The following is a 27,872-nucleotide window of genomic DNA, read 5'->3' as shown; positions in this document are numbered from 1 at the left end:
TTACAACCCATTAATATATATATATATATCAGTAGAATAGACCTAGTTACAACCCATTAATATCTATATATATATCAGTATAGTAGAATAGACCTAGTTACAACCCATTAATATATATACATATCAGTATAGTAGAATAGACCTAGTTACAACCCATTAATATCTATATATATATCAGTATAGTAGAATAGACCTAGTTACAACCCATTAATATATATATATATATATATATATATATATATATATATATATATATATCAGTATAGTAGAATAGACCTAGTTACAACCCATTAATATATATATATATCAGTACAGTAGAATAGACCTAGTTACAACCCATTAATATATATATATATATATATATATCAGTATAGTAGAATAGACCTAGTTACAACCCATTAATATATATATATCAGTATAGTAGAATAGACCTAGTTACAACCCATTAATATATATATATATATATATCAGTATAGTAGAATAGACCTAGTTACAACCCATTAATATATATATATATATATATCAGTATAGTAGAATAGACCTAGTTACAACCCATTAATATATATATATATCAGTATAGTAGAATAGACCTAGTTACAACCCATTAATATATATATATATATCAGTAGAATAGACCTAGTTACAACCCATTAATATATATATATATATATCAGTAGAATAGACCTAGTTACAACCCATTAATATATATATCAGTATAGTAGAATAGACCTAGTTACAACCCATTAATTTATATATATATATCAGTATAGTAGAATAGACCTAGTTACAACCCATTAATATCTATATATATATCAGTATAGTAGAATAGACCTAGTTACAACCCATTAATATATATATCAGTATAGTAGAATAGACCTAGTTACAACCCATTAATATCTATATATATATCAGTAGAATAGACCTAGTAACAACCCATTAATATATATATATATCAGTATAGTAGAATAGACCTAGTTACAACCCATTAATATCTATATCAGTATAGTAGAATAGACCTAGTTACAACCCATTAATATATATATATATATCAGTAGAATAGACCTAGTAACAACCCATTAATATATATATATATATCAGTATAGTAGAATAGACCTAGTTACAACCCATTAATATCTATATCAGTATAGTAGAATAGACCTAGTAACAACCCATTAATATCTATATCAGTATAGTAGAATAGACCTAGTTACAACCCATTAATATCTATATATATATCAGTATAGTAGAATAGACCTAGTTACAACCCATTAATATCTATATCAGTATAGTAGAATAGACCTAGTAACAACCCATTAATATCTATATCAGTATAGTAGAATAGACCTAGTTACAACCCATCAATATCTATATATATATATCAGTATAGTAGAATAGACCTAGTTACAACCCATTAATTTATATATATATATCAGTATAGTAGAATAGACCTAGTTACAACCCATTAATATCTATATATATATCAGTATAGTAGAATAGACCTAGTTACAACCCATTAATATCTATATCAGTATAGTAGAATAGACCTAGTTACAACCCATTAATATCTATATATATATCAGTAGAATAGACCTAGTAACAACCCATTAATATATATATATATCAGTATAGTAGAATAGACCTAGTTACAACCCATTAATATCTATATCAGTATAGTAGAATAGACCTAGTTACAACCCATTAATATATATATATATATCAGTAGAATAGACCTAGTAACAACCCATTAATATATATATATATATCAGTATAGTAGAATAGACCTAGTTACAACCCATTCATATCTATATCAGTATAGTAGAATAGACCTAGTAACAACCCATTAATATCTATATCAGTATAGTAGAATAGACCTAGTTACAACCCATTAATATCTATATATATATCAGTATAGTAGAATAGACCTAGTTACAACCCATTAATATCTATATCAGTATAGTAGAATAGACCTAGTAACAACCCATTAATATCTATATCAGTATAGTAGAATAGACCTAGTTACAACCCATTAATATCTATATATATATCAGTATAGTAGAATAGACCTAGTTACAACCCATTAATATCTATATATATATCAGTATAGTAGAATAGACCTAGTTACAACCCATTAATATATATATATATATCAGTATAGTAGAATAGACCTAGTAACAACCCATTAATATCTATATCAGTATAGTAGAATAGACCTAGTTACAACCCATTAATATATATATATATATATCAGTAGAATAGACCTAGTTACAACCCATTAATATATATATATATATATCAGTAGAATAGACCTAGTTACAACCCATTAATATATATATATATCAGTAGAATAGACCTAGTTACAACCCATTAATATATATATATATCAGTAGAATAGACCTAGTTACAACCCATTAATATCTATATATATATCAGTATAGTAGAATAGACCTAGTTACAACCCATTAATATATATACATATCAGTATAGTAGAATAGACCTAGTTACAACCCATTAATATCTATATATATATCAGTATAGTAGAATAGACCTAGTTACAACCCATTAATATATATATATATATATATCAGTATAGTAGAATAGACCTAGTTACAACCCATTAATATATATATATATCAGTATAGTAGAATAGACCTAGTTACAACCCATTAATATATATATATATATCAGTATAGTAGAATAGACCTAGTTACAACCCATTAATATATATATATATATATATCAGTGTAGTAGAATAGACCTAGTTACAACCCATTAATATATATATATATCAGTATAGTAGAATAGACCTAGTTACAACCCATTAATATATATATATATATCAGTAGAATAGACCTAGTTACAACCCATTAATATATATATATATATATCAGTAGAATAGACCTAGTTACAACCCATTAATATATATATCAGTATAGTAGAATAGACCTAGTTACAACCCATTAATTTATATATATATATCAGTATAGTAGAATAGACCTAGTTACAACCCATTAATATCTATATATATATATCAGTATAGTAGAATAGACCTAGTTACAACCCATTAATTTATATATCAGTATAGTAGAATAGACCTAGTTACAACCCATTAATATCTATATATATATCAGTAGAATAGACCTAGTAACAACCCATTAATATATATATATATCAGTATAGTAGAATAGACCTAGTTACAACCCATTAATATCTATATCAGTATAGTAGAATAGACCTAGTTACAACCCATTAATATATATATATATATATCAGTAGAATAGACCTAGTAACAACCCATTAATATATATATATATATCAGTATAGTAGAATAGACCTAGTTACAACCCATTAATATCTATATCAGTATAGTAGAATAGACCTAGTAACAACCCATTAATATCTATATCAGTATAGTAGAATAGACCTAGTTACAACCCATTAATATCTATATATATATCAGTATAGTAGAATAGACCTAGTTACAACCCATTAATATCTATATCAGTATAGTAGAATAGACCTAGTAACAACCCATTAATATCTATATCAGTATAGTAGAATAGACCTAGTTACAACCCATTAATATCTATATATATATATCAGTATAGTAGAATAGACCTAGTTACAACCCATTAATTTATATATATATATATCAGTATAGTAGAATAGACCTAGTTACAACCCATTAATATCTATATATATATCAGTATAGTAGAATACACCTAGTTACAACCCATTAATATCTATATCAGTATAGTAGAATAGACCTAGTTACAACCCATTAATATCTATATATATATCAGTAGAATAGACCTAGTAACAACCCATTAATATATATATATATCAGTATAGTAGAATAGACCTAGTTACAACCCATTAATATCTATATCAGTATAGTAGAATAGACCTAGTTACAACCCATTAATATATATATATATATCAGTAGAATAGACCTAGTAACAACCCATTAATATATATATATATATCAGTATAGTAGAATAGACCTAGTTACAACCCATTAATATCTATATCAGTATAGTAGAATAGACCTAGTAACAACCCATTAATATCTATATCAGTATAGTAGAATAGACCTAGTTACAACCCATTAATATCTATATATATATCAGTATAGTAGAATAGACCTAGTTACAACCCATTAATATCTATATCAGTATAGTAGAATAGACCTAGTAACAACCCATTAATATCTATATCAGTATAGTAGAATAGACCTAGTTACAACCCATTAATATATATAAATATATATCAGTAGAATAGACCTAGTTACAACCCATTAATATATATATATATATATCAGTATAGTAGAATAGACCTAGTTACAACCCATTAATATATATATATATCAGTATAGTAGAATAGACCTAGTTACAACCCATTAATATATATATATATATATCAGTATAGTAGAATAGACCTAGTTACAACCCATTAATATATATATATATATCAGTATAGTAGAATAGACCTAGTTACAACCCATTAATATATATATATATCAGTATAGTAGAATAGACCTAGTTACAACCCATTAATATATATATATATATCAGTAGAATAGACCTAGTTACAACCCATTAATATATATATATATATATCAGTAGAATAGACCTAGTTACAACCCATTAATATATATATCAGTATAGTAGAATAGACCTAGTTACAACCCATTAATTTATATATATATATCAGTATAGTAGAATAGACCTAGTTACAACCCATTAATATATATATATATATCAGTATAGTAGAATAGACCTAGTTACAACCCATTAATATATATATATATCAGTATAGTAGAATAGACCTAGTTACAACCCATTAATATATATATATATATCAGTAGAATAGACCTAGTTACAACCCATTAATATATATATATATATATCAGTAGAATAGACCTAGTTACAACCCATTAATATATATATCAGTATAGTAGAATAGACCTAGTTACAACCCATTAATATCTATATATATATCAGTATAGTAGAATAGACCTAGTTACAACCCATTAATATCTATATCAGTATAGTAGAATAGACCTAGTAACAACCCATTAATATCTATATCAGTATAGTAGAATAGACCTAGTTACAACCCATTAATATCTATATATATATATATCAGTATAGTAGAATAGACCTAGTTACAACCCATTAATTTATATATATATATATCAGTATAGTAGAATAGACCTAGTTACAACCCATTAATATCTATATATATATCAGTATAGTAGAATAGACCTAGTTACAACCCATTAATATATATATCAGTATAGTAGAATAGACCTAGTTACAACCCATTAATATCTATATATATATCAGTAGAATAGACCTAGTAACAACCCATTAATATATATATATATCAGTATAGTAGAATAGACCTAGTTACAACCCATTAATATCTATATCAGTATAGTAGAATAGACCTAGTTACAACCCATTAATATATATATATATCAGTAGAATAGACCTAGTAACAACCCATTAATATATATATATATCAGTATAGTAGAATAGACCTAGTTACAACCCATTAATATCTATATCAGTATAGTAGAATAGACCTAGTAACAACCCATTAATATCTATATCAGTATAGTAGAATAGACCTAGTTACAACCCATTAATATCTATATATATATCAGTATAGTAGAATAGACCTAGTTACAACCCATTAATATCTATATCAGTATAGTAGAATAGACCTAGTAACAACCCATTAATATCTATATCAGTATAGTAGAATAGACCTAGTTACAACCCATTAATATCTATATATATATATCAGTATAGTAGAATAGACCTAGTTACAACCCATTAATATCTATATATATATCAGTATAGTAGAATAGACCTAGTTACAACCCATTAATATATATATATATATATATCAGTATAGTAGAATAGACCTAGTAACAACCCATTAATATCTATATCAGTATAGTAGAATAGACCTAGTTACAACCCATTAATATATATATATATATATATCAGTAGAATAGACCTAGTTACAACCCATTAATATATATATATATATATATCAGTAGAATAGACCTAGTTACAACCCATTAATATATATATCTATATCAGTATAGTAGAATAGACCTAGTTACAACCCATTAATATATATAAATATATATCAGTAGAATAGACCTAGTTACAACCCATTAATATATATATATATATCAGTAGAATAGACCTAGTTACAACCCATTAATATCTATATATATATCAGTATAGTAGAATAGACCTAGTTACAACCCATTAATATATATATATATATCAGTATAGTAGAATAGACCTAGTTACAACCCATTAATATCTATATATATATCAGTATAGTAGAATAGACCTAGTTACAACCCATTAATATATATATATATATATATATCAGTATAGTAGAATAGACCTAGTTACAACCCATTAATATATATATATCAGTACAGTAGAATAGACCTAGTTACAACCCATTAATATATATATATATATATATCAGTATAGTAGAATAGACCTAGTTACAACCCATTAATATATATATATATCAGTATAGTAGAATAGACCTAGTTACAACCCATTAATATATATATATATATCAGTATAGTAGAATAGACCTAGTTACAACCCATTAATATATATATATATATCAGTATAGTAGAATAGACCTAGTTACAACCCATTAATATATATATATCAGTATAGTAGAATAGATCTAGTTACAACCCATTAATATATATATATATCAGTAGAATAGACCTAGTTACAACCCATTAATATATATATATATATATCAGTAGAATAGACCTAGTTACAACCCATTAATATATATATCAGTATAGTAGAATAGACCTAGTTACAACCCATTAATTTATATATATATATCAGTATAGTAGAATAGACCTAGTTACAACCCATTAATATATATATATATCAGTATAGTAGAATAGACCTAGTTACAACCCATTAATATCTATATATATATCAGTATAGTAGAATAGACCTAGTTACAACCCATTAATATATATATATATATCAGTATAGTAGAATAGACCTAGTTACAACCCATTAATATCTATATATATATCAGTATAGTAGAATAGACCTAGTTACAACCCATTAATATATATATATATCAGTATAGTAGAATAGACCTAGTTACAAACCCATTAATATCTATATCAGTATAGTAGAATAGACCTAGTAACAACCCATTAATATCTATATCAGTATAGTAGAATAGACCTAGTTACAACCCATTAATATCTATATATATATCAGTATAGTAGAATAGACCTAGTTACAACCCATTAATATATATATATATCAGTATAGTAGAATAGACCTAGTAACAACCCATTAATATCTATATCAGTATAGTAGAATAGACCTAGTTACAACCCATTAATATATATATATATATATCAGTAGAATAGACCTAGTTACAACCCATTAATATATATATATATCAGTATAGTAGAATAGACCTAGTTACAACCCATTAATATATATATATCAGTATAGTAGAATAGACCTAGTTACAACCCATTAATATATATATATATATATATCAGTATAGTAGAATAGACCTAGTTACAACCCATTAATATATATATATATCAGTATAGTAGAATAGACCTAGTTACAACCCATTAATATATATATATATATATCAGTATAGTAGAATAGACCTAGTTACAACCCATTAATATATATATATATATATATATATATATCAGTATAGTAGAATAGACCTAGTTACAACCCATTAATACATATATATATATCAGTATAGTAGAATAGACCTAGTTACAACCCATTAATATACATATCTATATCAGTATAGTAGAATAGACCTAGTTACAACCCATTAATATATATATATATATATATATATCAGTATAGTAGAATAGACCTAGTTACAACCCATTAATATATATATATATATATCAGTATAGTAGAATAGACCTAGTTACAACCCATTAATATATATATATATATCAGTATAGTAGAATAGACCTAGTTACAACCCATTAATATCTATATATATATCAGTATAGTAGAATAGACCTAGTTACAACCCATTAATATATATATATATATATATCAGTATAGTAGAATAGACCTAGTTACAACCCATTAATATATATATATATCAGTATAGTAGAATAGACCTAGTTACAACCCATTAATATCTATATATATATCAGTATAGTAGAATAGACCTAGTTACAACCCATTAATATCTATATCAGTATAGTAGAATAGACCTAGTAACAACCCATTAATATCTATATCAGTATAGTAGAATAGACCTAGTTACAACCCATTAATATCTATATATATATCAGTATAGTAGAATAGACCTAGTTACAACCCATTAATATCTATATATATATCAGTATAGTAGAATAGACCTAGTTACAACCCATTAATATATATATATATATCAGTATAGTAGAATAGACCTAGTAACAACCCATTAATATCTATATCAGTATAGTAGAATAGACCTAGTTACAACCCATTAATATATATATATATATATCAGTAGAATAGACCTAGTTACAACCCATTAATATATATATATCAGTATAGTAGAATAGACCTAGTTACAACCCATTAATATATATATATATCAGTATAGTAGAATAGACCTAGTTACAACCCATTAATATATATATATATATATATCAGTATAGTAGAATAGACCTAGTTACAACCCATTAATATATATATATATCAGTATAGTAGAATAGACCTAGTTACAACCCATTAATATATATATATATATATCAGTATAGTAGAATAGACCTAGTTACAACCCATTAATATATATATATATATATATATATCAGTATAGTAGAATAGACCTAGTTACAACCCATTAATATACATATCTATATCAGTATAGTAGAATAGACCTAGTTACAACCCATTAATATATATATATATATATATATATCAGTATAGTAGAATAGACCTAGTTACAACCCATTAATATATATATATATATATCAGTATAGTAGAATAGACCTAGTTACAACCCATTAATATATATATATATATCAGTATAGTAGAATAGACCTAGTTACAACCCATTAATATCTATATATATATCAGTATAGTAGAATAGACCTAGTTACAACCCATTAATATATATATATATATATATCAGTATAGTAGAATAGACCTAGTTACAACCCATTAATATATATATATATATCAGTATAGTAGAATAGACCTAGTTACAACCCATTAATATCTATATATATATCAGTATAGTAGAATAGACCTAGTTACAACCCATTAATATATATATATATATCAGTATAGTAGAATAGACCTAGTTACAACCCATTAATATATATATATATATCAGTATAGTAGAATAGACCTAGTTACAACCCATTAATATATATATATATATATCAGTATAGTAGAATAGACCTAGTTACAACCCATTAATATATATATATATCAGTATAGTAGAATAGACCTAGTTACAACCCATTAATATATATATATATATCAGTATAGTAGAATAGACCTAGTTACAACCCATTAATATCTATATATATATCAGTATAGTAGAATAGACCTAGTTACAACCCATTAATATATATATATATATCAGTATAGTAGAATAGACCTAGTTACAACCCATTAATATATATATATATCAGTATAGTAGAATAGACCTAGTTACAACCCATTAATATATATATATATCAGTAGAATAGACCTAGTTACAACCCATTAATATATATATATATATATATCAGTAGAATAGACCTAGTTACAACCCATTAATATATATATCAGTATAGTAGAATAGACCTAGTTACAACCCATTAATATATATATATATATCAGTATAGTAGAATAGACCTAGTTACAACCCATTAATATATATATATATATCAGTATAGTAGAATAGACCTAGTTACAACCCATTAATATCTATATATATATCAGTATAGTAGAATAGACCTAGTTACAACCCATTAATATATATATATATATCAGTATAGTAGAATAGACCTAGTTACAACCCATTAATATATATATATATCAGTATAGTAGAATAGACCTAGTTACAACCCATTAATATATATATATATATATCAGTATAGTAGAATAGACCTAGTTACAACCCATTAATATATATATATATCAGTATAGTAGAATAGACCTAGTTACAACCCATTAATATATATATATATATATCAGTATAGTAGAATAGACCTAGTTACAACCCATTAATATATATATATATATATATATATATATATATATATATCAGTATAGTAGAATAGACCTAGTTACAACCCATTAATACATATATATATATCAGTATAGTAGAATAGACCTAGTTACAACCCATTAATATACATATCTATATCAGTATAGTAGAATAGACCTAGTTACAACCCATTAATATATATATATATATATATATATATATATATCAGTATAGTAGAATAGACCTAGTTACAACCCATTAATATATATATATATATCAGTATAGTAGAATAGACCTAGTTACAACCCATTAATATATATATATATATATCAGTATAGTAGAATAGACCTAGTTACAACCCATTAATATCTATATCAGTATAGTAGAATAGACCTAGTTACAACCCATTAATATCTATATCAGTATAGTAGAATAGACCTAGTTACAACCCATCAATATCTATATCAGTAGAATAGACCTAGTTACAACCCATTAATATCTATATCAGTAGAATAGACCTAGTTACAACCCATTAATATCTATATCAGTATAGTAGAATAAACCTAGTTACAACCCATCAATATCTATATCAGTATAGTAGAATAAACCTAGTTACAACCCATTAATATCTATATCAGTATAGTAGAATAAGCCTAGTTACAACCCATCAATATCTATATCAGTATAGTAGAATAGACCTAGTTACAACCCATTAATATCTATATCAGTATAGTAGAATAGACCTAGTTTACAACCCATCAATATCTATATCAGTATAGTAGAATAAACCTAGTTACAACCCATTAATACCCATCAATATCTATATCAGTATAGTAGAATAAACCTAGTTACAACCCATCAATATCTATATCAGTAGAATAGACCGAGTTACAACCCATCAATATCTATATCAGTAGAATAGACCTAGTTACAACCCATTAATATCTATATCAGTAGAATAGACCTAGTTACAACACATCAATATCTATATCAGTAGAATAGACCTAGTTACAACCCATCAATATCTATATCAGTAGAATAGACCTAGTTACAACCCATTAATATCTATATCAGTAGAATAGACCTAGTTACAACCCATCAATACATTAATTGAATAATATGAACCACTCTTTCACAGGATGTTTGAAATCTTCAAAGGCTTTATAATATATTAAATAGGTTACATGTCAAATATGTTTACAGTTTTAGAAAAATAAACAATTAGTATATCCTAAACCTAGTACATTACACTGAACCTATTCTATACCAATCTCAGATAGGGTATTAACCTAATATATTACACTGAACCTATTCTATACCAATCTCAGTATAGAATAGTATATTACATTGAGCCTCCTCTATACCAATCTCAGATAGGGTATTAACCTAGTATATTACACTGAACCTATTCTATACCAACCTCAGATAGGGTATTAACCTAATATATTACATTGAGCATCCTCAATACCAATCTCAGATAGGGTATTGACATGCATGACAAGGTCTACGTCACTAATGGCAACCTATTCCCTTTATAGTGCACCAACAAGGGTTGGGGTGTTAGGAGGTGATGGTAGTTGATGACGTCATTGTGTTCTGCTCTCAATCTTGGTCACATGACTCTGGACCCAGGCTTCAGAAGGGTCAACACAAAATGTCTTCCCTTTCTTTGTGGTGAAACTGCAACAGATACACAACACATTGTCTCTCAGAACATCCAGTCTGTAATATGAACGGCTCCATCTTGTCTTGTACAGTGTAGCCTGGATGTAGCCTGGTTCCAGGTGTGTTTGTGCTATCATACCAACTCCGTGTCACTCCTGGTCGTGTTTGGCATGACAAGGAGTTGACGTGAAGTCACAAACAGATCTGGGACCAGGCTAGCCCAGATGTTTACAGTTTACAGTAGACTATGCTTACTTACATCAGTAAGTAAGCATAGGGCAGCTACTGGAGGTTGTTCTGAGAGAAACCACTTGTTGAAGAGGGATCCTCGCGCTGAATTTCATACAGCATTCAGGTGCTATTTCCAACGCGATGACACCTGTAAACAAACCACAGTTAACATAAAGATCTCCAGGTATGTCTCCAACAGCGTATTACACAGCATTGCTACACACACACACACACACACACACACACACACACACACACACACACACACACACACACACACACACACACACACACACACACACACACACACACACACACACACACACACACACACACACACACACAAACACACACCTGCAGACGTCGTTGGGAGGGAGCAGAGCAGTCCCAGGAGGAGTAGAGCAGTCAGGGTCTTCATGGTTCGGAGATGGTTGAGATGCTGAAGATTGTATTGTCTGAGATGTTCTCTGCTGTTCTGGTCTCTGATGTTCTGGTCTCTGATGTTCTGGTCTCTGATGTTCTGGTCTCTGATGTTCTGTCTCTGATGTTCTGGTCTCTGATGCTCTGGTCTCTGATGCTCTGGTCTCTGATGCTCTGGTCTCTGATGCTCTGGTCTCTGATGCTCTGGTCTCTGATGCTCTGGTCTCTGATGCTCTGTTCTGGTTCTGTGTCAGAAGTCTAGCTGATGCTCTGGCTATATGTCTGAGGTCTGATCTGACCTGTCTTTTATACAGAGAGCTGGTCCATCAGACCCATTGACAATTGACGGGGGAATCTCCCCTCTATTCCTTCATTCACTCTGAATATCTTTCTAAGAACCAACATGCTGCCCTTCAGGTTCCTCTTCCTCAATTCTCTGTAACTCTGTTTCCTCCAAGATGTTCAGCAGCGCTGCTATTTTCTGAAATACTCAGAACACATTTACTGGAGAATTGCATTTCAAAGGAAGGATATTAAAGTGGACTGTATACTATATGATACATTACATCAAATACAAGAATAATTCAGATTAAATTAAGTTCTCTACATCATAACCAACTAGTTTGTAAGTAATTCTATTTTATTGAAATGGACTATGTGTCTTTCAACATTTAATTGCAGATTTCAGGATGTGTGTATTTTGATTTAAAACCTGTAGCATACTGTTAACCTTTACATCATAGTGAGATTAAATCATAGAATCTTTTATAAATTCATCTCAGATGTAGTGTGGTGTGGTTTGTGTCTTCCCTCAGTTTGGAAGGTTGGTGGTTTGATCCCTGATCGAGTCATAACAAAAACATTCTACAATTGCTATATCCATTATTGGACTAATAAATTAATGATATACACGCATTGATTCTTGAAGAATATAACTTATAAATGCTTCTTGAGTTTAGTTGAACTGTCATACCCCCATCAGAACCCAGAATATAAGCTTATTTTACAATAATTTAAAACATAGGAAATGTAAACACCCACTGTATATCCTGAGAACATGGTTAAAACTATCATGTTGACATCATGGATGGTCAGTCCTTCCATCCGTAACTCTGTCTATGAATGTGAGAGTGGTTACATTTATCCAAACCCATCCCTAGCTTTGTCTATGAATGTGAGAGTGGTTACATTTATCCAAACCCATCCCTAGCTCTGTCTATGAATGTGAGAGTGGTTACATTTATCCAAACCCATCCCTGGCTCTGTCTATGAATGTGAGAGTGGTTACATTTATCCAAACCCATCCCTGGCTCTGTCTATGAATGTGAGAGTGGTTACATTTATCCAAACCCATCTGTAGCTCTGTCTATGAATGTGAGAGTGGTTACATTTATCCAAACCCATCCCTAGCTCTGTCTATGAATGTGAGAGTGGTTACATTTATCCAAACCCATCCGTAGCTCTGTCTATCAATGTGAGAGTGGTTACATTTATCCAAACCCATCCCTAGCTCTGTCTATGAATGTGAGAGTGGTTACATTTATCCAAACCCATCCCTAGCTCTGTCTATGAATGTGAGAGTGGTTACATTTATTCAAACCCATCCCTAGCTCTGTCTATGAATGTGAGAGTGGTTACATTTATCCAAACCCATCCCTAGCTCTGTCTATGAATGTGAGAGTGGTTACATTTATCCAAACCCATCTGTAGCTCTGTCTATGAATGTGAGAGTGGTTACATTTATCCAAACCCATCCCTAGCTCTGTCTATGAATGTGAGAGTGGTTACATTTATCCAAACCCATCCGTAGCTCTGTCTATCAATGTGAGAGTGGTTACATTTATCCAAACCCATCCCTAGCTCTGTCTATGAATGTGAGAGTGGTTACATTTATCCAAACCCATCCCTAGCTCTGTCTATGAATGTGAGAGTGGTTACATTTATTCAAACCCATCCCTAGCTCTGTCTATGAATGTGAGAGTGGTTACATTTATCCAAACCCATCCGTAGCTCTGTCTATGAATGTGAGAGTGGTTACATTTATCCAAACCCATCCCTGGCTCTGTCTATGAATGTGAGAGTGGTTACATTTATCCAAACCCATCCCTGGCTTTTCACAAAAACAAGGACAGGAAATGTTTTGTTACTGTTTCACCTGCTGATAGTCTGTTTATTAAGGAGACGGGATAATGTCCTGCAGTCGACTAGCGTTCTGTTCAGGGGTGTACTACATCAACCTGCCTCATGCTACAGCAACAGGTTAACACACTACGGGCAGTCATGGACCGGACTAGATTACTCTCCCCACACTCACACCAACTTCACTAGACTACTGTAGACTCTGTTTCTCTCCCCACACTCACACCAACTTCACTAGACTACAGTAGACTTTGTTTCTCTCCCCACACTCACACCAACTTCACTAGACTACTGTAGACTTTGTTTCTCTCCCCACACTCACACCAACTTCACTAGACTACTGTAGACTCTGTTTCTCTCCCCACACTCACACCAACTTCACTAGACTACAGTAGACTCTGTTTCTCTCCCCACACTCACACCAACTTCACAAGACTACAGTAGACTCTGTTTCTCTCCCCACACTCACACCAACTTCACATCTGTCTATACAATCATACTGACTGACCCATCTGTCTCTACAATCATACTGACTGACCCATCTGTCTCTACAATCATACTGACTGACCCATCTGGCTCTACAATCATAATGACTGACCCATCTGGCTCTACAATCATACTGACTGACCCATCTGTCTCTACAATCATACTGACTGACCCATCTGGCTCTACAATCATACTGACTGACCCATCTGGCTCTACAATCATACTGACTGACCCATCTGGCTCTACAATCATACTGACTGACCCATCTGGCTCTACAATCATACTGACTGACCCATCTGGCTCTACAATCATTCTGACTGACCCATCTGTCTATACAATCATACTGACTGACCCATCTGGCTCTACAATCATACTGACTGACCCATCTGGCTCTACAATCATACTGACTGACCCATCTGGCTCTACAATCATACTGACTGACCCATCTGGCTCTACAATCATTCTGACTGACCCATCTGTCTATACAATCATACTGACTGACCCATCTGGCTCTACAATCATACTGACTGACCCATCTGGCTCTACAATCATACTGACTGACCCATCTGGCTCTACAATCATACTGACTGACCCATCTGTCTATACAATCATACTGACTGACCAATCTGACTATATAATTGTACTGACTGACCCATGTCTCTCTATCTATATAATGTATTAGGGTTCAGTAGGAGATACATATTTAGCTGACACACGCACTGAACCAAGTATCCTGTTTCAGTTCAGATCAGAAAGATTCAAGTAAAGAGAGACGTCTCTTTTTAATTAACTCTCACTTCCTCATTCTGTCACCAGAACCTCGTATGATGCAAATGACTGCAGTTTTTCTAAGAACAAACATTGCAGCGCTCTTCTCTCATTGTCATTCTCAAAATGTTTGTAATAACTTGAAGCCAGAGTTCACAGTACTGCACAGAGTTACTGGTGGAAACAGGGAGGGACTGACAGTAACTGAACTGGCACGCAAATAACAAACATGTTCATTAAGAAACAGGGAGGGACTGACAGTACCTGAACTGGCACGCAAATAACAAACATGTTCATTAAGAAACAGGGAGGGACTGACAGTACCTGAACTGGCACGCAAATAACAAACATGTTCATTAAGAAACAGGGAGGGACTGACAGTACCTGAACTGGCACGCAAATAACAAACATGTTCATTAAGAAACAGGGAGGGACTGACAGTACCTGAACTGGCACGCAAATAACAAACATGTTCATTAAGAAACAGGGTATTTTATAATGTGGTTTGCCCATTTCTTTGCGTGCAACTGTTTCTGAGATTGTTGTTCCAGTTGTAGTGTTCTGTTGTGTGATGTCATAATAGATTTATCTTGAACGCTGCCAGTATGACGTCTTTAAATGATCTGCAGCATCTGACATGGGAGAAACAACTATTTCTCTGGTAAAAAAAATACATTTACGATAGTAACAACTTGGTTGACTTTTCTGAATAACTTTAAGGCTTGATTGTAACGGCTGTCGTGGGAAGAAGGTGAGGATCAATGCGCAGCGTGGTACCTGTTCATCTTTTTAATCAAGTAAACTGAACACTGAATAACAAAACAACAAAGAAACAACCGAAACAGTTCTGTCTGGTGGAGACACACACAAAGACTGGAAACAACCGGAACAGTTCTGTCTGGTGGAGACACAGACAAAGACTGGAAACAACCGGAACAGTTCTGTCTGGTGGAGACACACAAAGACTGGAAACAACCGGAACAGTTCTGTCTGGTGGAGACACACAAAGACTGGAAACAACCGAAACAGTTCTGTCTGGTGGAGACACACACAAAGACTGGAAACAACCGGAACAGTTCTGTCTGGTGGAGACACACACAAAGACTGGAAACAACCGGAACAGTTCTGTCTGGTGGAGACACACACAAAGACTGGAAACAACCGGAACAGTTCTGTCTGGTGGAGACACACACAAAGACTGGAAACAACCGGAACAGTTCTGTCTAGTGCAGAAACACACAAAGACTGGAAACAACCGGAACAGTTCTGTCTAGTGCAGAAACACACAAAGACTGGAAACAACCGGAACAGTTCTTTCTGGTGGAGACACACAAAGACTGAAAACAACAGAAACAGTTCTGTCTGGTGGAGACACACAAAGACTGGAAACAACCGGAACAGTTCTGTCTGGTGGAGACACAGACAAAGACTGGAAACAACCGGAACAGTTCTGTCTGGTGGAGACACACAAAGACTGGAAACAACCGGAACAGTTCTGTCTGGTGGAGACACACAAAGACTGGAAACAACCGAAACAGTTCTGTCTGGTGGAGACACACACAAAGACTGGAAACAACCGGAACAGTTCTGTCTGGTGGAGACACACACAAAGACTGGAAACAACCGGAACAGTTCTGTCTGGTGGAGACACACACAAAGACTGGAAACAACCGGAACAGTTCTGTCTGGTGGAGACACACACAAATACTGGAAACAACCGGAACAGTTCTGTCTGGTGGAGACACACACAAAGACTGGAAACAACCGGAACAGTTCTGTCTGGTGGAGACACACAAAGACTGGAAACAACAGAAACAGTTCTGTCTGGTGGAGACACACAAAGACTGGAAACAACCGGAACAGTTCTGTCTGGTGGAGACACACACAAAGACTGGAAACAACCGGAACAGTTCTGTCTGGTGGAGACACACACAAAGACTGGAAACAACCGGAACAGTTCTGTCTGGTGGAGACACACACAAAGACTGGAAACAACCGGAACAGTTCTGTCTGGTGGAGAAACACAAAGACTGGAAACAACCGGAACAGTTCTGTCTGGTGGAGACACACACAAAGACTGGAAACAACCGGAACAGTTCTGTCTGGTGGAGAAACACAAAGACTGGAAACAACCGGAACAGTTCTGTCTGGTGGAGACACACACAAAGACTGGAAACAACCGGAACAGTTCTGTCTGGTGGAGACACACACAAAGACTGGAAACAACCGGAACAGTTCTGTCTGGTGGAGACACACACAAAGACTGGAAACAACCGGAACAGTTCTGTCTGGTGGAGACACACACAAAGACTGGAAACAACCGGAACAGTTCTGTCTGGTGGAGACACACACAAAGACTGGAAACAACCGGAACAGTTCTGTCTGGTGGAGACACACACAAAGACTGGAAACAACCGGAACAGTTCTGTCTGGTGGAGACACACACAAAGACTGGAAACAACCGGAACAGTTCTGTCTGGTGGAGACACACACAAAGACTGGAAACAACCGGAACAGTTCTGTCTGGTGGAGACACACACAAAGACTGGAAACAACCGGAACAGTTCTGTCTGGTGGAGACACACACAAAGACTGGAAACAACCGGAACAGTTCTGTCTGGTGGAGACACACACAAAGACTGGAAACAACCGAAACAGTTCTGTCTAGTGCAGAAACACACAAAGACTGGAAACAACCGGAACAGTTCTGTCTGGTGGAGACACACACAAAGACTGGAAACAACCGGAACAGTTCTGTCTAGTGCAGAAACACACAAAGACTGGAAACAACCGGAACAGTTCTGTCTAGTGCAGAAACACACAAAGACTGGAAACAACCGGAACAGTTCTTTCTGGTGGAGACACACAAAGACTGAAAACAACAGAAACAGTTCTGTCTGGTGGAGACACACAAAGACTGGAAACAACCGGAACAGTTCTGTCTGGTGGAGACACACAAAGACTGGAAACAACCGGAACAGTTCTGTCTGGTGCAGAAACACACAAAGACTGGAAACAGAAAATAAACACCCACGAAACTCAGGTGGAAAAAGGCTCCCTAAGTATGATTCTCAATCAGAGACAACTAACGACACCTGCCTTTGATTGAGAACAATACCAGGGCAAACTCAAAAACCAACAGTGAAACCCAGGTGGAAACAGGCTACCTAAGTATGATTCTCAATCAGAGACAACTAACGACACCTGCCTCTGATTGAGAACCATACCAGGCCAAAACTCAAAAACCAACAGTGAAACTCAGGTGGAAACAGGCTACCTAAGTATGATTCTCAATCAGAGACAACTAACGACACCTGCCTCTGATTGAGAACCATACCAGCCCAAAACTCAAAAACCAACATAGAAAAACAAACATAGACTGCCCACCCCAACTCACGCCCTGACCAACTAAAACAAAGACAAAACAAAGGAACTAAGGTCAGAACGTGACATTGAAAATGATACAATGTATCTCTCTCTCTGTAATGGGTGTCGTCGGAAGAAGGTGAAGACCAAATTGCAGCGTGGTACGTTTTCATCTGATTTATTCTGACTGAACACTGAATACAAAATAACAAAAGAGAAGCCGAAACAGTTCTGACAGGTGCAACAACAGAACAACTCAACAGAAAATAACCACAACTAACAGTGGGAAAACAGGCTGCCTAAGTATGGTTCTCAATCAGAGACAACAATAGACAGCTAGCTGCGTCTGATTGAGAACCACACCCGGCCAAACACACAGAAATCCCAAACATAGAAAATGAACATAAAATGCCCACCCTAGTCACACCCTGGCCTAACCAAGGGCGTGACACTCTCCCTCTCTCTCTCTCTCTCTCTCTCTCTCTCTCTCTCTCTCTCTCTCTCTCTCTCTCTCTCTCTCCCTCTCTCTCTCTCTCTCTCTCTCTCTCTCTCTGTCTCTCTCTGTCTCTCTCTGTCTCTCTCTGTCTCTCTCTCTCTCTCTCTCTCTCTCTCTCTCTCTCTGAATTAAATTCATTTCAAAGGACTTTATTTGACTGATTATGTGACTTCTGAAGGTAATTGGTTGCATCAGATCTTATTTAGGGGATAAATAGCAACGGGGGTGAATATATATGCACGCACCAGATTCCTGTTTTTTATTTTTTGGAAAAACTTGAAAGAAGTAATTTTGAGACTATTTTGTGTACGTCCATTACATGAAATCCAACTAAAAATCAATTTAAATGACATGTTGTAATGCAACAAAATAGGAAAAACACCAAGGGGGATGAATACTTTTGCAAGACACTGTACTTCTCCACAGTCAGTTGAATTTGTAGATGCTAAGTTTCACGAGCCAATGCTAATTAGCATTAGCACAATGACTGGAAGTCTATGGGTATCTGCTAGCATGCTTGCAGTAGATAAAGGACATTAATGCAAAAATCCAGAAGTATCCCTTTAAGCCTTTTTCATCTGACTGTAACATAACTTTATTGTAGAAATCTCTCACTGTCCCTTTAAACTTTGATCTTTACTGATGAAGAGTGAATCTCTCACAGTCCCTTTACACTGACCTGTACTGATGAAGAGTGAATCTCTCACAGTCCCTTTAAACTTTGATCTGTACTGATGAAGAGTGAATCTCTCACAGTCCCTTTAAACTTTGATCTGTACTGATGAAGAGTGAATCTCTCACAGTCCCTTTAAACTTTGATCTGTACTGATGAAGAGTGAATCTCTCACAGTCCCTTTAAACTTTGATCTGTACTGATGAAGAGTGAATCTCTCACTGTCCCTTTAAACTTTGATCTTTACTGATGAAGAGTGAATTGGAAAGAGATGGTCTCCTGACTACCATGTTCTGTGTCCCTCAGATCCAGTGCTGAATGAACAGACCATCTCCAACACAGACACCAAGGCAATAAGTGGATCTAATGCAACATGATGGACAGAGAGGAGGTAACATACAGACAGAGTTCTCCCCAAAGAATGTTCGAGCGGCGCCACCTGGTGGACTGGCAGCGCCATTATGTAAAATAAAATACTTCAATATTAATTTATTTGTCGTGAAGAAGGCACCACAACGCCTCCACATGTTGACTCCAATGCTTCCCACAGTTGTGTCAAGTTGGCTGGATGTCCTTTGTGTAGTGGACCATTCATGATACACACAGGAAACTGTTGAGCATGAAAAATCCAGCAGAGTGGCAGTTCTTGATTAATATCTATATCAGTATAGTAGAATAAACCTAGTTACAACCCATTAATATCTATATCAGTATAGTAGAATAAACCTAGTTACAACCCATTAATATCTATATCAGTATAGTAGAATATACCTAGTTACAACCCATGAATATCTATATCAGTATAGTAGAATAGACCTAGTTACAACCCATTAATATCTATATCAGTATAGTAGAATAGACCTAGTTACAACCCATTAATATCTATATCAGTATAGTAGAATAGACCTAGTTACAACCCATTAATATCTATATCAGTATAGTAGAATAGACCTAGTTACAACCCATTAATATCTATATCAGTATAGTAGAATATACCTAGTTACAACCCATTAATATCTATATCAGTATAGTAGAATAGACCTAGTTACAACCCATTAATATCTATATCAGTATAGTAGAATAGACCTAGTTACAACCCATTAATATCTATATCAGTATAGTAGAATAGACCTAGTTACAACCCATTAATATCTATATCAGTATAGTAGAATAGACCTAGTTACAACCCATCAATATCTATATCAGTAGAATAGACCTAGTTACAACCCATTAATATCTATATCAGTAGAATAGACCTAGTTACAACCCATTAATATCTATTTCAGTATAGTAGAATAGACCTAGTTACAACCCATTAATATCTATATCAGTAGAATAGACCTAGTTACAACCCATTAATATCTATATCAGTATAGTAGAATATACCTAGTTACAACCCATTAATATCTATATCAGTATAGTAGAATAGACCTAGTTACAACCCATTAATATCTATATCAGTATAGTAGAATATACCTAGTTACAACCCATTAATATCTATATCAGTATTGTAGAATAGACCTAGTTACAACCCATTAATATCTAAATCAGTAGAATAGACCTAGTTACAACCCATTAATATCTATATCAGTAGAATATACCTAGTTACAACCCATTAATATCTATATCAGTAGAATAGACCAAGTTTACAACCCATCAATATCTATATCAGTAGAATAGACCTAGTTACAACCCATTAATATCTATATCAGTATAGTAGAATAGACTTAGTTACAACCGATTAATATCTATATCAGTAGAATAGACCTAGTTACAACCCATTAATATCTATATCAGTATTGTAGAATAGACCTAGTTACAACCCATTAATATCTAAATCAGTAGAATAGACCTAGTTACAACCCATTAATATCTATATCAGTATAGTAGAATAGACCTAGTTACAACCGATTAATATCTATATCAGTAGAATAGACCTAGTTACAACCCATTAATACATTAATTGAATAATATGAACCACACTTTCACAGGATGTTTGAAATCTTCAAAGGCTTTATAAAATATTAAATAGGTTACATGTCAAATATGTTTACAGTTTTAGAAAAATAAACAATTAGTATATCCTAAACCTAGTACATTACACTGAACCTAATCCATACCAATCTCAGATAGGATATTAACCTAGTACATTACATTGAACCTAATCCATACCAATCTCAGATAGGATATTAACCTAGTACATTACATTGAACCTAATCCATACCAATCTCAGATAGGATATTAACCTAGTACATTACATTGAACCTAATCTATACCAATCTCAGATAGGATATTAACCTAGTACATTACATTGAACCTCCTCTATACCAATCTCAGATAGGGTATTGACATGCATGACAAGGTTTGTGTCACTAATGGCAACCTATTCCCTTTAAAGTGCACCAACAAGGGTTGGGGTGTTAGGGGGTGATGGTAGTTGATGACGTCATCGTCGTCTTGGCAGTAGTCGATCTGCTCTCAATCTTGGTCACATGACTCTGGACCCAGGCTTCAGAAGGGTCAACACAAAATATCTTCCCTTTCTTTGTGGTGAAACTGCAACAGATACACAACACATTGTCTCTCAGAACATCCAGTCTGTAATATGAATGCTCCGTCTTGTCTTGTACAGTGTAGCCTGGATGTAGCCTGGTTCCAGGTGTGTTTGTGCTATCATACCAACTCCTTGTTACTCCTGGTCATGTTTGGCATGACAAGGAGTTGACGTGAAGTCACAAACAGATCTGGGACCAGGCTAGCCCAGATGTTTTCAGTTTAAAGTAGACTATGCTTACTTACATCAGTGCTTTGCGAGGGCAGCTACTGGAGGTTGTTCTGAGAGAAACCACTTGTTGAAGAGGGATCCTCGCGCTGAATTTCATACAGCATTCAGGTGCTATTTCCAACGCGATGACACCTGTAAACAAACCACAGTTAACATAAAGATCTCCAGGTATGTCTCCAACAGCGTATTACACAGCATTGCTACACACACACACACACACACACACACACACACACACACACACACACACACACACACACACACACACACACACACACACAAACACACACCTGCAGACGTCGTATGGAGGGAGCAGAGCAGTCCCAGGAGGAGTAGAGCAGTCAGGGTCTTCATGGTTCAGAGATGGTTGAGATGCTGAAGATTGTATTGTCTGAGATGTTCTCTGATGTTCTGGTCTCTGATGTTCTGTCTCTGATGCTCTGGTCTCTGATGCTCTGGTCTCTGATGCTCTGGTCTCTGATGCTCTAGTCTGGTTCTGTGTCAGAAGTCTAGCTGATGCTCTGGTTCTATGTCTGAGGTCTGATCTGACCTGTCTTTTATACAGAGAGCTGGTCCATCAGACCCATTGACAATTGATGGGGGAATCTCCCCTCTATACCCTCATTCACTCTGAATATCTTTCTAAGAACCAACATGCTGCCCTTCAGGTTCCTCTTCCTCAATTCTCTGTAACTCTGTTTCCTCCAGGATGTTCAGCAGCGCTGCTATTTTCTGAAATACTCAGAATACATTTACTGTAGAATTGCATTTCAATGGAAGGATATTAAAGTGGACTGTATACTATATGATACATTACATCAAATACAAGAACAATTAAGATTAAATTAAGTTCTCTACATTATAACCAACTAGTTTGTAAGTAATTCTATTTTATTGAAATGGACTATGTGTCTTTCAACATTTAAATGCAGATTTTAGGATGTGTGTATTTTGATTTAAAACCTGTAGCATACTGTTAACCTTTACATCATAGTGAGATTAAATCATAGAATATTTTTCAATCAATTCATCTCAGATTTAGTGTGGTGTGGTTTGTGTCTTCCCTCAGTTTGGAAGGTTGGTGGTTTGATCCCTGATCGAGTCATAACAAAAACATTCTACAATTGCTATATCCATTATTGGACTAATAAATTAATGATATACACGCATTGATTCTTGAAGAATATAACTTATAAATGCTTCTTGAGTTTAGTTGAACTGTCATACCCCCATCAGAACCCAGAATATAAGCTTATTTTACTATAATTTAAAACATAGGAAATGTAAACACCCACTGTATATCCTGAGAACATGGTTAAAACTATCATGTTGACATCATGGATGGTCAGTCCTTCCATCCGTAGCTCTGTCTATGAATGTGAGAGTGGTTACATTTATCCAAACCCATCCCCAGCTCTGTCTATGAATGTGAGAGTGTTTAAATTTATCCAAACCCATCCCCAGCTCTGTCTATGAATGTGAGAGTGGTTACATTTATCCAAACCCATCCCTGGCTCTGTCTATGAATGTGAGAGTGGTTACATTTATCCAAACCCATCCCTGGCTCTGTCTATGAATGTGAGAGTGGTTACATTTATCCAAACCCATCCCTAGCTCTGTCTATGAATGTGAGAGTGGTTACATTTATCCAAACCCATCCCTGGCTCTGTCTATAAATGTGAGAGTGGTTACATTTATCCAAACCCATCCCTAGCTCTGTCTATGAATGTGAGAGTGGTTACATTTATCCAAACCCATCCCTAGCTCTGTCTATGAATGTGAGAGGGGTTACATTTATCCAAACCCATCCCTAGCTCTGTCTATGAATGTGAGAGTGGTTACATTTATCCAAACCCATCCCTAGCTCTGTCTATGAATGTGAGAGTGGTTACATTTATCCAAACCCATCCCTAGCTCTGTCTATGAATGTGAGAGTGGTTACATTTATCCAAACCCATCCCTAGCTCTGTCTATGAATGTGAGAGTGGTTACATTTATCCAAACCCATCCCTGGATTTTCACAAAAACACGGACAGGAAATGTTTTGTTACTGTTTCACCTGCTGATAGTCTGTTTATTAAGGAGACGGGATAATGTCCTGCAGTCGACTAGCGTTCTGTTCAGGGGTGTACTTGTATCCTACATCAACCTGCCTCATGCTACAGAAACAGGTTAATACACTACGGACAGTTATGGACCGGACAAGACTACAGTAGACTCTGTTTCTCTCCCCACACTCACACCAACTTCACGAGACTACAGTAGACTCTGTTTCTCTCCCCACACTCACACCAACTTCACTAGACTACAGTAGACTCTGTTTCTCTCCCCACACTCACACCAACTTCACTAGACTACAGTAGACTCTGTTTCTCTCCCTACACTCACACCAACTTCACTAGACTACAGTAGACTCTGTTTCTCTCCCCACACTCACACCAACTTCACTAGACTACAGTAGACTCTGTTTCTCTCCCTACACTCACACCAACTTCACTAGACTACAGTAGACTCTGTTTCTCTCCCCACACTCACACCAACTTCACTAGACTACAGTAGACTCTGTTTCTCTCCCCACACTCACACCAACTTCACTAGACTACAGTAGACTCTGTTTCTCTCCCCACACTCACACCAACGTCACTAGACTACAGTAGACTCTGTTTCTCTCCCCACACTCACACCAACTTCACTAGACTACTGTAGACTCTGTAACTCTCCCCACACTCACACTAACTTTACTAGACTACTGTATAGTCTGTAACTCTCCCCACACTCACACCAACTTCACATCTGGCTCTACAATCATTCTGACTGACCCATCTGGCTCTACAATCATACTGACTGACCCATCTGTCTCTACAATCATACTGACTGACCCATCTGTCTCTACAATCATACTGACTGACCCATCTGTCTCTACAATCATACTGACTGACCCATCTGGCTCTACAATCATACTGACTGACCCATCTGGCTCTACAATCATACTGACTGACCCATCTGTCTATACAATCATACTGACTGACCCATCTGGCTCTACAATCATACTGACTGACCCATCTGGCTCTACAATCATACTGACTGACCCATCTGGCTCTACAATCATACTGACTGACCCATCTGGCTCTACAATCATACTGACTGACCCATCTGGCTCTACAATCATACTGACTGACCCATCTGGCTCTACAATCATACTGACTGACCCATCTGGCTCTACAATCATACTGACTGACCCATCTGGCTCTACAATCATACTGACTGACCCATCTGGCTCTACAATCATACTGACTGACCTATCTGTCTCTACAATCATACTGACTGACCAATCTGTCTATATAATCATACTGACTGACCCATCTGTCTCTACAATCATACTGACTGACCCATCTGTCTCTACAATCATACTGACTGACCCATCTGTCTCTACAATCATACTGACTGACCCATCTGTCTCTACAATCATACTGACTGACCCATCTGTCTCTACAATCATACTGACTGACCCATCTGGCTCCTCAATCATACTGACTGACCCATCTGTCTATACAATCATACTGACTGACCAATCTGACTATATAATTGTACTGACTGACCCATGTCTCTCTATCTATATAATGTATTAGGGTTCAGTAGGAGATACATATTTAGCTGACACACGCACTGAACCAAGTATCCTGTTTCAGTTCAGATCAGAAAGATTCAAGTAAAGAGAGACGTCTCTTTTTAATTAACTCTCACTTCCCCATTCTGTCACCAGAACCTCGTATGATGCAAATGACTGCAGTTTTTCTAAGAACAAACATTGCAGCGCTCTTCTCTCATTGTCATTCTCAAAATGTTTGTAATAACTTGAAGCCAGAGTTCACAGTACTGAACAGAGTTACTGGTGGAAACAGGGAGGGACTGACAGTAACTGAACTGGCATGCAAATAACAAACATGTTCATTAAGAAACAGGGAGGGACTGACAGTAACTGAACTGGCACGCAAATAACAAACATGTTCATTAAGAAACAGGGTATTTTATAATGTGGTTTGCCCATTTCTTTGCGTGCAACTGTTTCTGAGAGTGTTGTTCCAGTTGTAGTGTTCTGTTGTGTGATGTCATAATAGATTTATCTTGAACGCTGCCAGTATGACGTCTTTAAATGATCTGCAGCATCTGACATGGGAGAAACATAACTATTTCTCTGGTAAAATATATACTTACGATAGTAACAACTTGGTTGACTTTTCTGATACAATGTAACATGTTTCTGAAGAACTTTAAGGCATTATAATGATACAATGTATCGGTCTCTCTCCCTCTCCCATCTCTCTCTGTCTCTCTACCACATCCCCGTCTCCCTCTGGCCTAACCAAGGGCCGGTGACACTCTCTCTCTCTCTCCTCTCTCTCCTCGCTTCCCTCTCCTCTCCCTCTCCCTCTCTCTCCCTCTCCCTCTCCTCTCCTCTCTCTCTCTCCTCTCTTCCCTCTCCCTCTCTCCTCCTCTCCTCTCTCTCCCTCTCACTCCCGCTCTCATCTCCCTTCTCCCCCTCTCTCCCTCTCCCTCTCCTTCCCATCTCCCTCTCTCTC

At 34.8% G+C, this 27,872-nt stretch overlaps 1 protein-coding gene and 1 long non-coding RNA gene across 3 annotated transcripts; both read right to left on the bottom strand.

Moving 5' to 3' along the window:
• Positions 1-11,683: 11,683 nt before the first annotated feature.
• On the bottom strand, positions 11,684-24,015 carry LOC116359645 (C-C motif chemokine 13-like). 2 transcript variants are annotated; one of them, XM_031812772.1, is made up of 3 exons: positions 23,583-24,015; positions 23,307-23,424; positions 11,684-11,943 (listed from the first exon to the last, which is right to left on the bottom strand). In XM_031812772.1, exons 1-3 carry the CDS (start codon positions 23,644-23,646, stop codon positions 11,850-11,852), a joined length of 276 nt encoding a protein of 91 aa, XP_031668632.1. In that variant the 5' UTR covers positions 23,647-24,015; the 3' UTR covers positions 11,684-11,849. The 2 variants fall into 2 exon arrangements, with proteins under 2 accessions (XP_031668632.1, XP_031668631.1); XM_031812771.1 differs by lacking the exon at positions 11,684-11,943 and adding an exon at positions 22,503-23,063 and having other exon boundaries at positions 23,583-23,829.
• On the bottom strand, positions 22,501-22,745 carry LOC116359646 (uncharacterized). The gene is made up of 2 exons (XR_004206725.1): positions 22,669-22,745; positions 22,501-22,616 (listed from the first exon to the last, which is right to left on the bottom strand). It is a non-coding gene; the product is annotated as an uncharacterized LOC116359646 (long non-coding RNA).
• Positions 24,016-27,872: the final 3,857 nt, after the last annotated feature.

Source organism: Oncorhynchus kisutch, unplaced genomic scaffold (assembly GCF_002021735.2).
Source record: "Oncorhynchus kisutch isolate 150728-3 unplaced genomic scaffold, Okis_V2 Okis03b-Okis08b_hom, whole genome shotgun sequence".
Classification (NCBI taxonomy): domain Eukaryota; kingdom Metazoa; phylum Chordata; class Actinopteri; order Salmoniformes; family Salmonidae; genus Oncorhynchus; species Oncorhynchus kisutch.
The sequence above is the reverse complement of the archived record's forward strand: the minus strand, read 5'-3'. Positions and strand labels throughout refer to the sequence as shown.

Bases quoted from the DNA above. Each gene is read 5' to 3' on its own strand.
- LOC116359645 (XM_031812771.1), bottom strand. From the start codon at position 23,646: ATGAAGACCCTGACTGCTCTACTCCTCCTGGGACTGCTCTGCTCCCTC. The intron at 23,425-23,582 runs GTGTGTGTTTGT...GTTTGTTTACAG, and splicing joins CCTCCATACGACGTCTGCAG to GTGTCATCGCGTTGGAAATA. The intron at 23,064-23,306 runs GTAAGTAAGCAT...TATCTGTTGCAG, and splicing joins TGCCCTCGCAAAGCACTGAT to TTTCACCACAAAGAAAGGGA.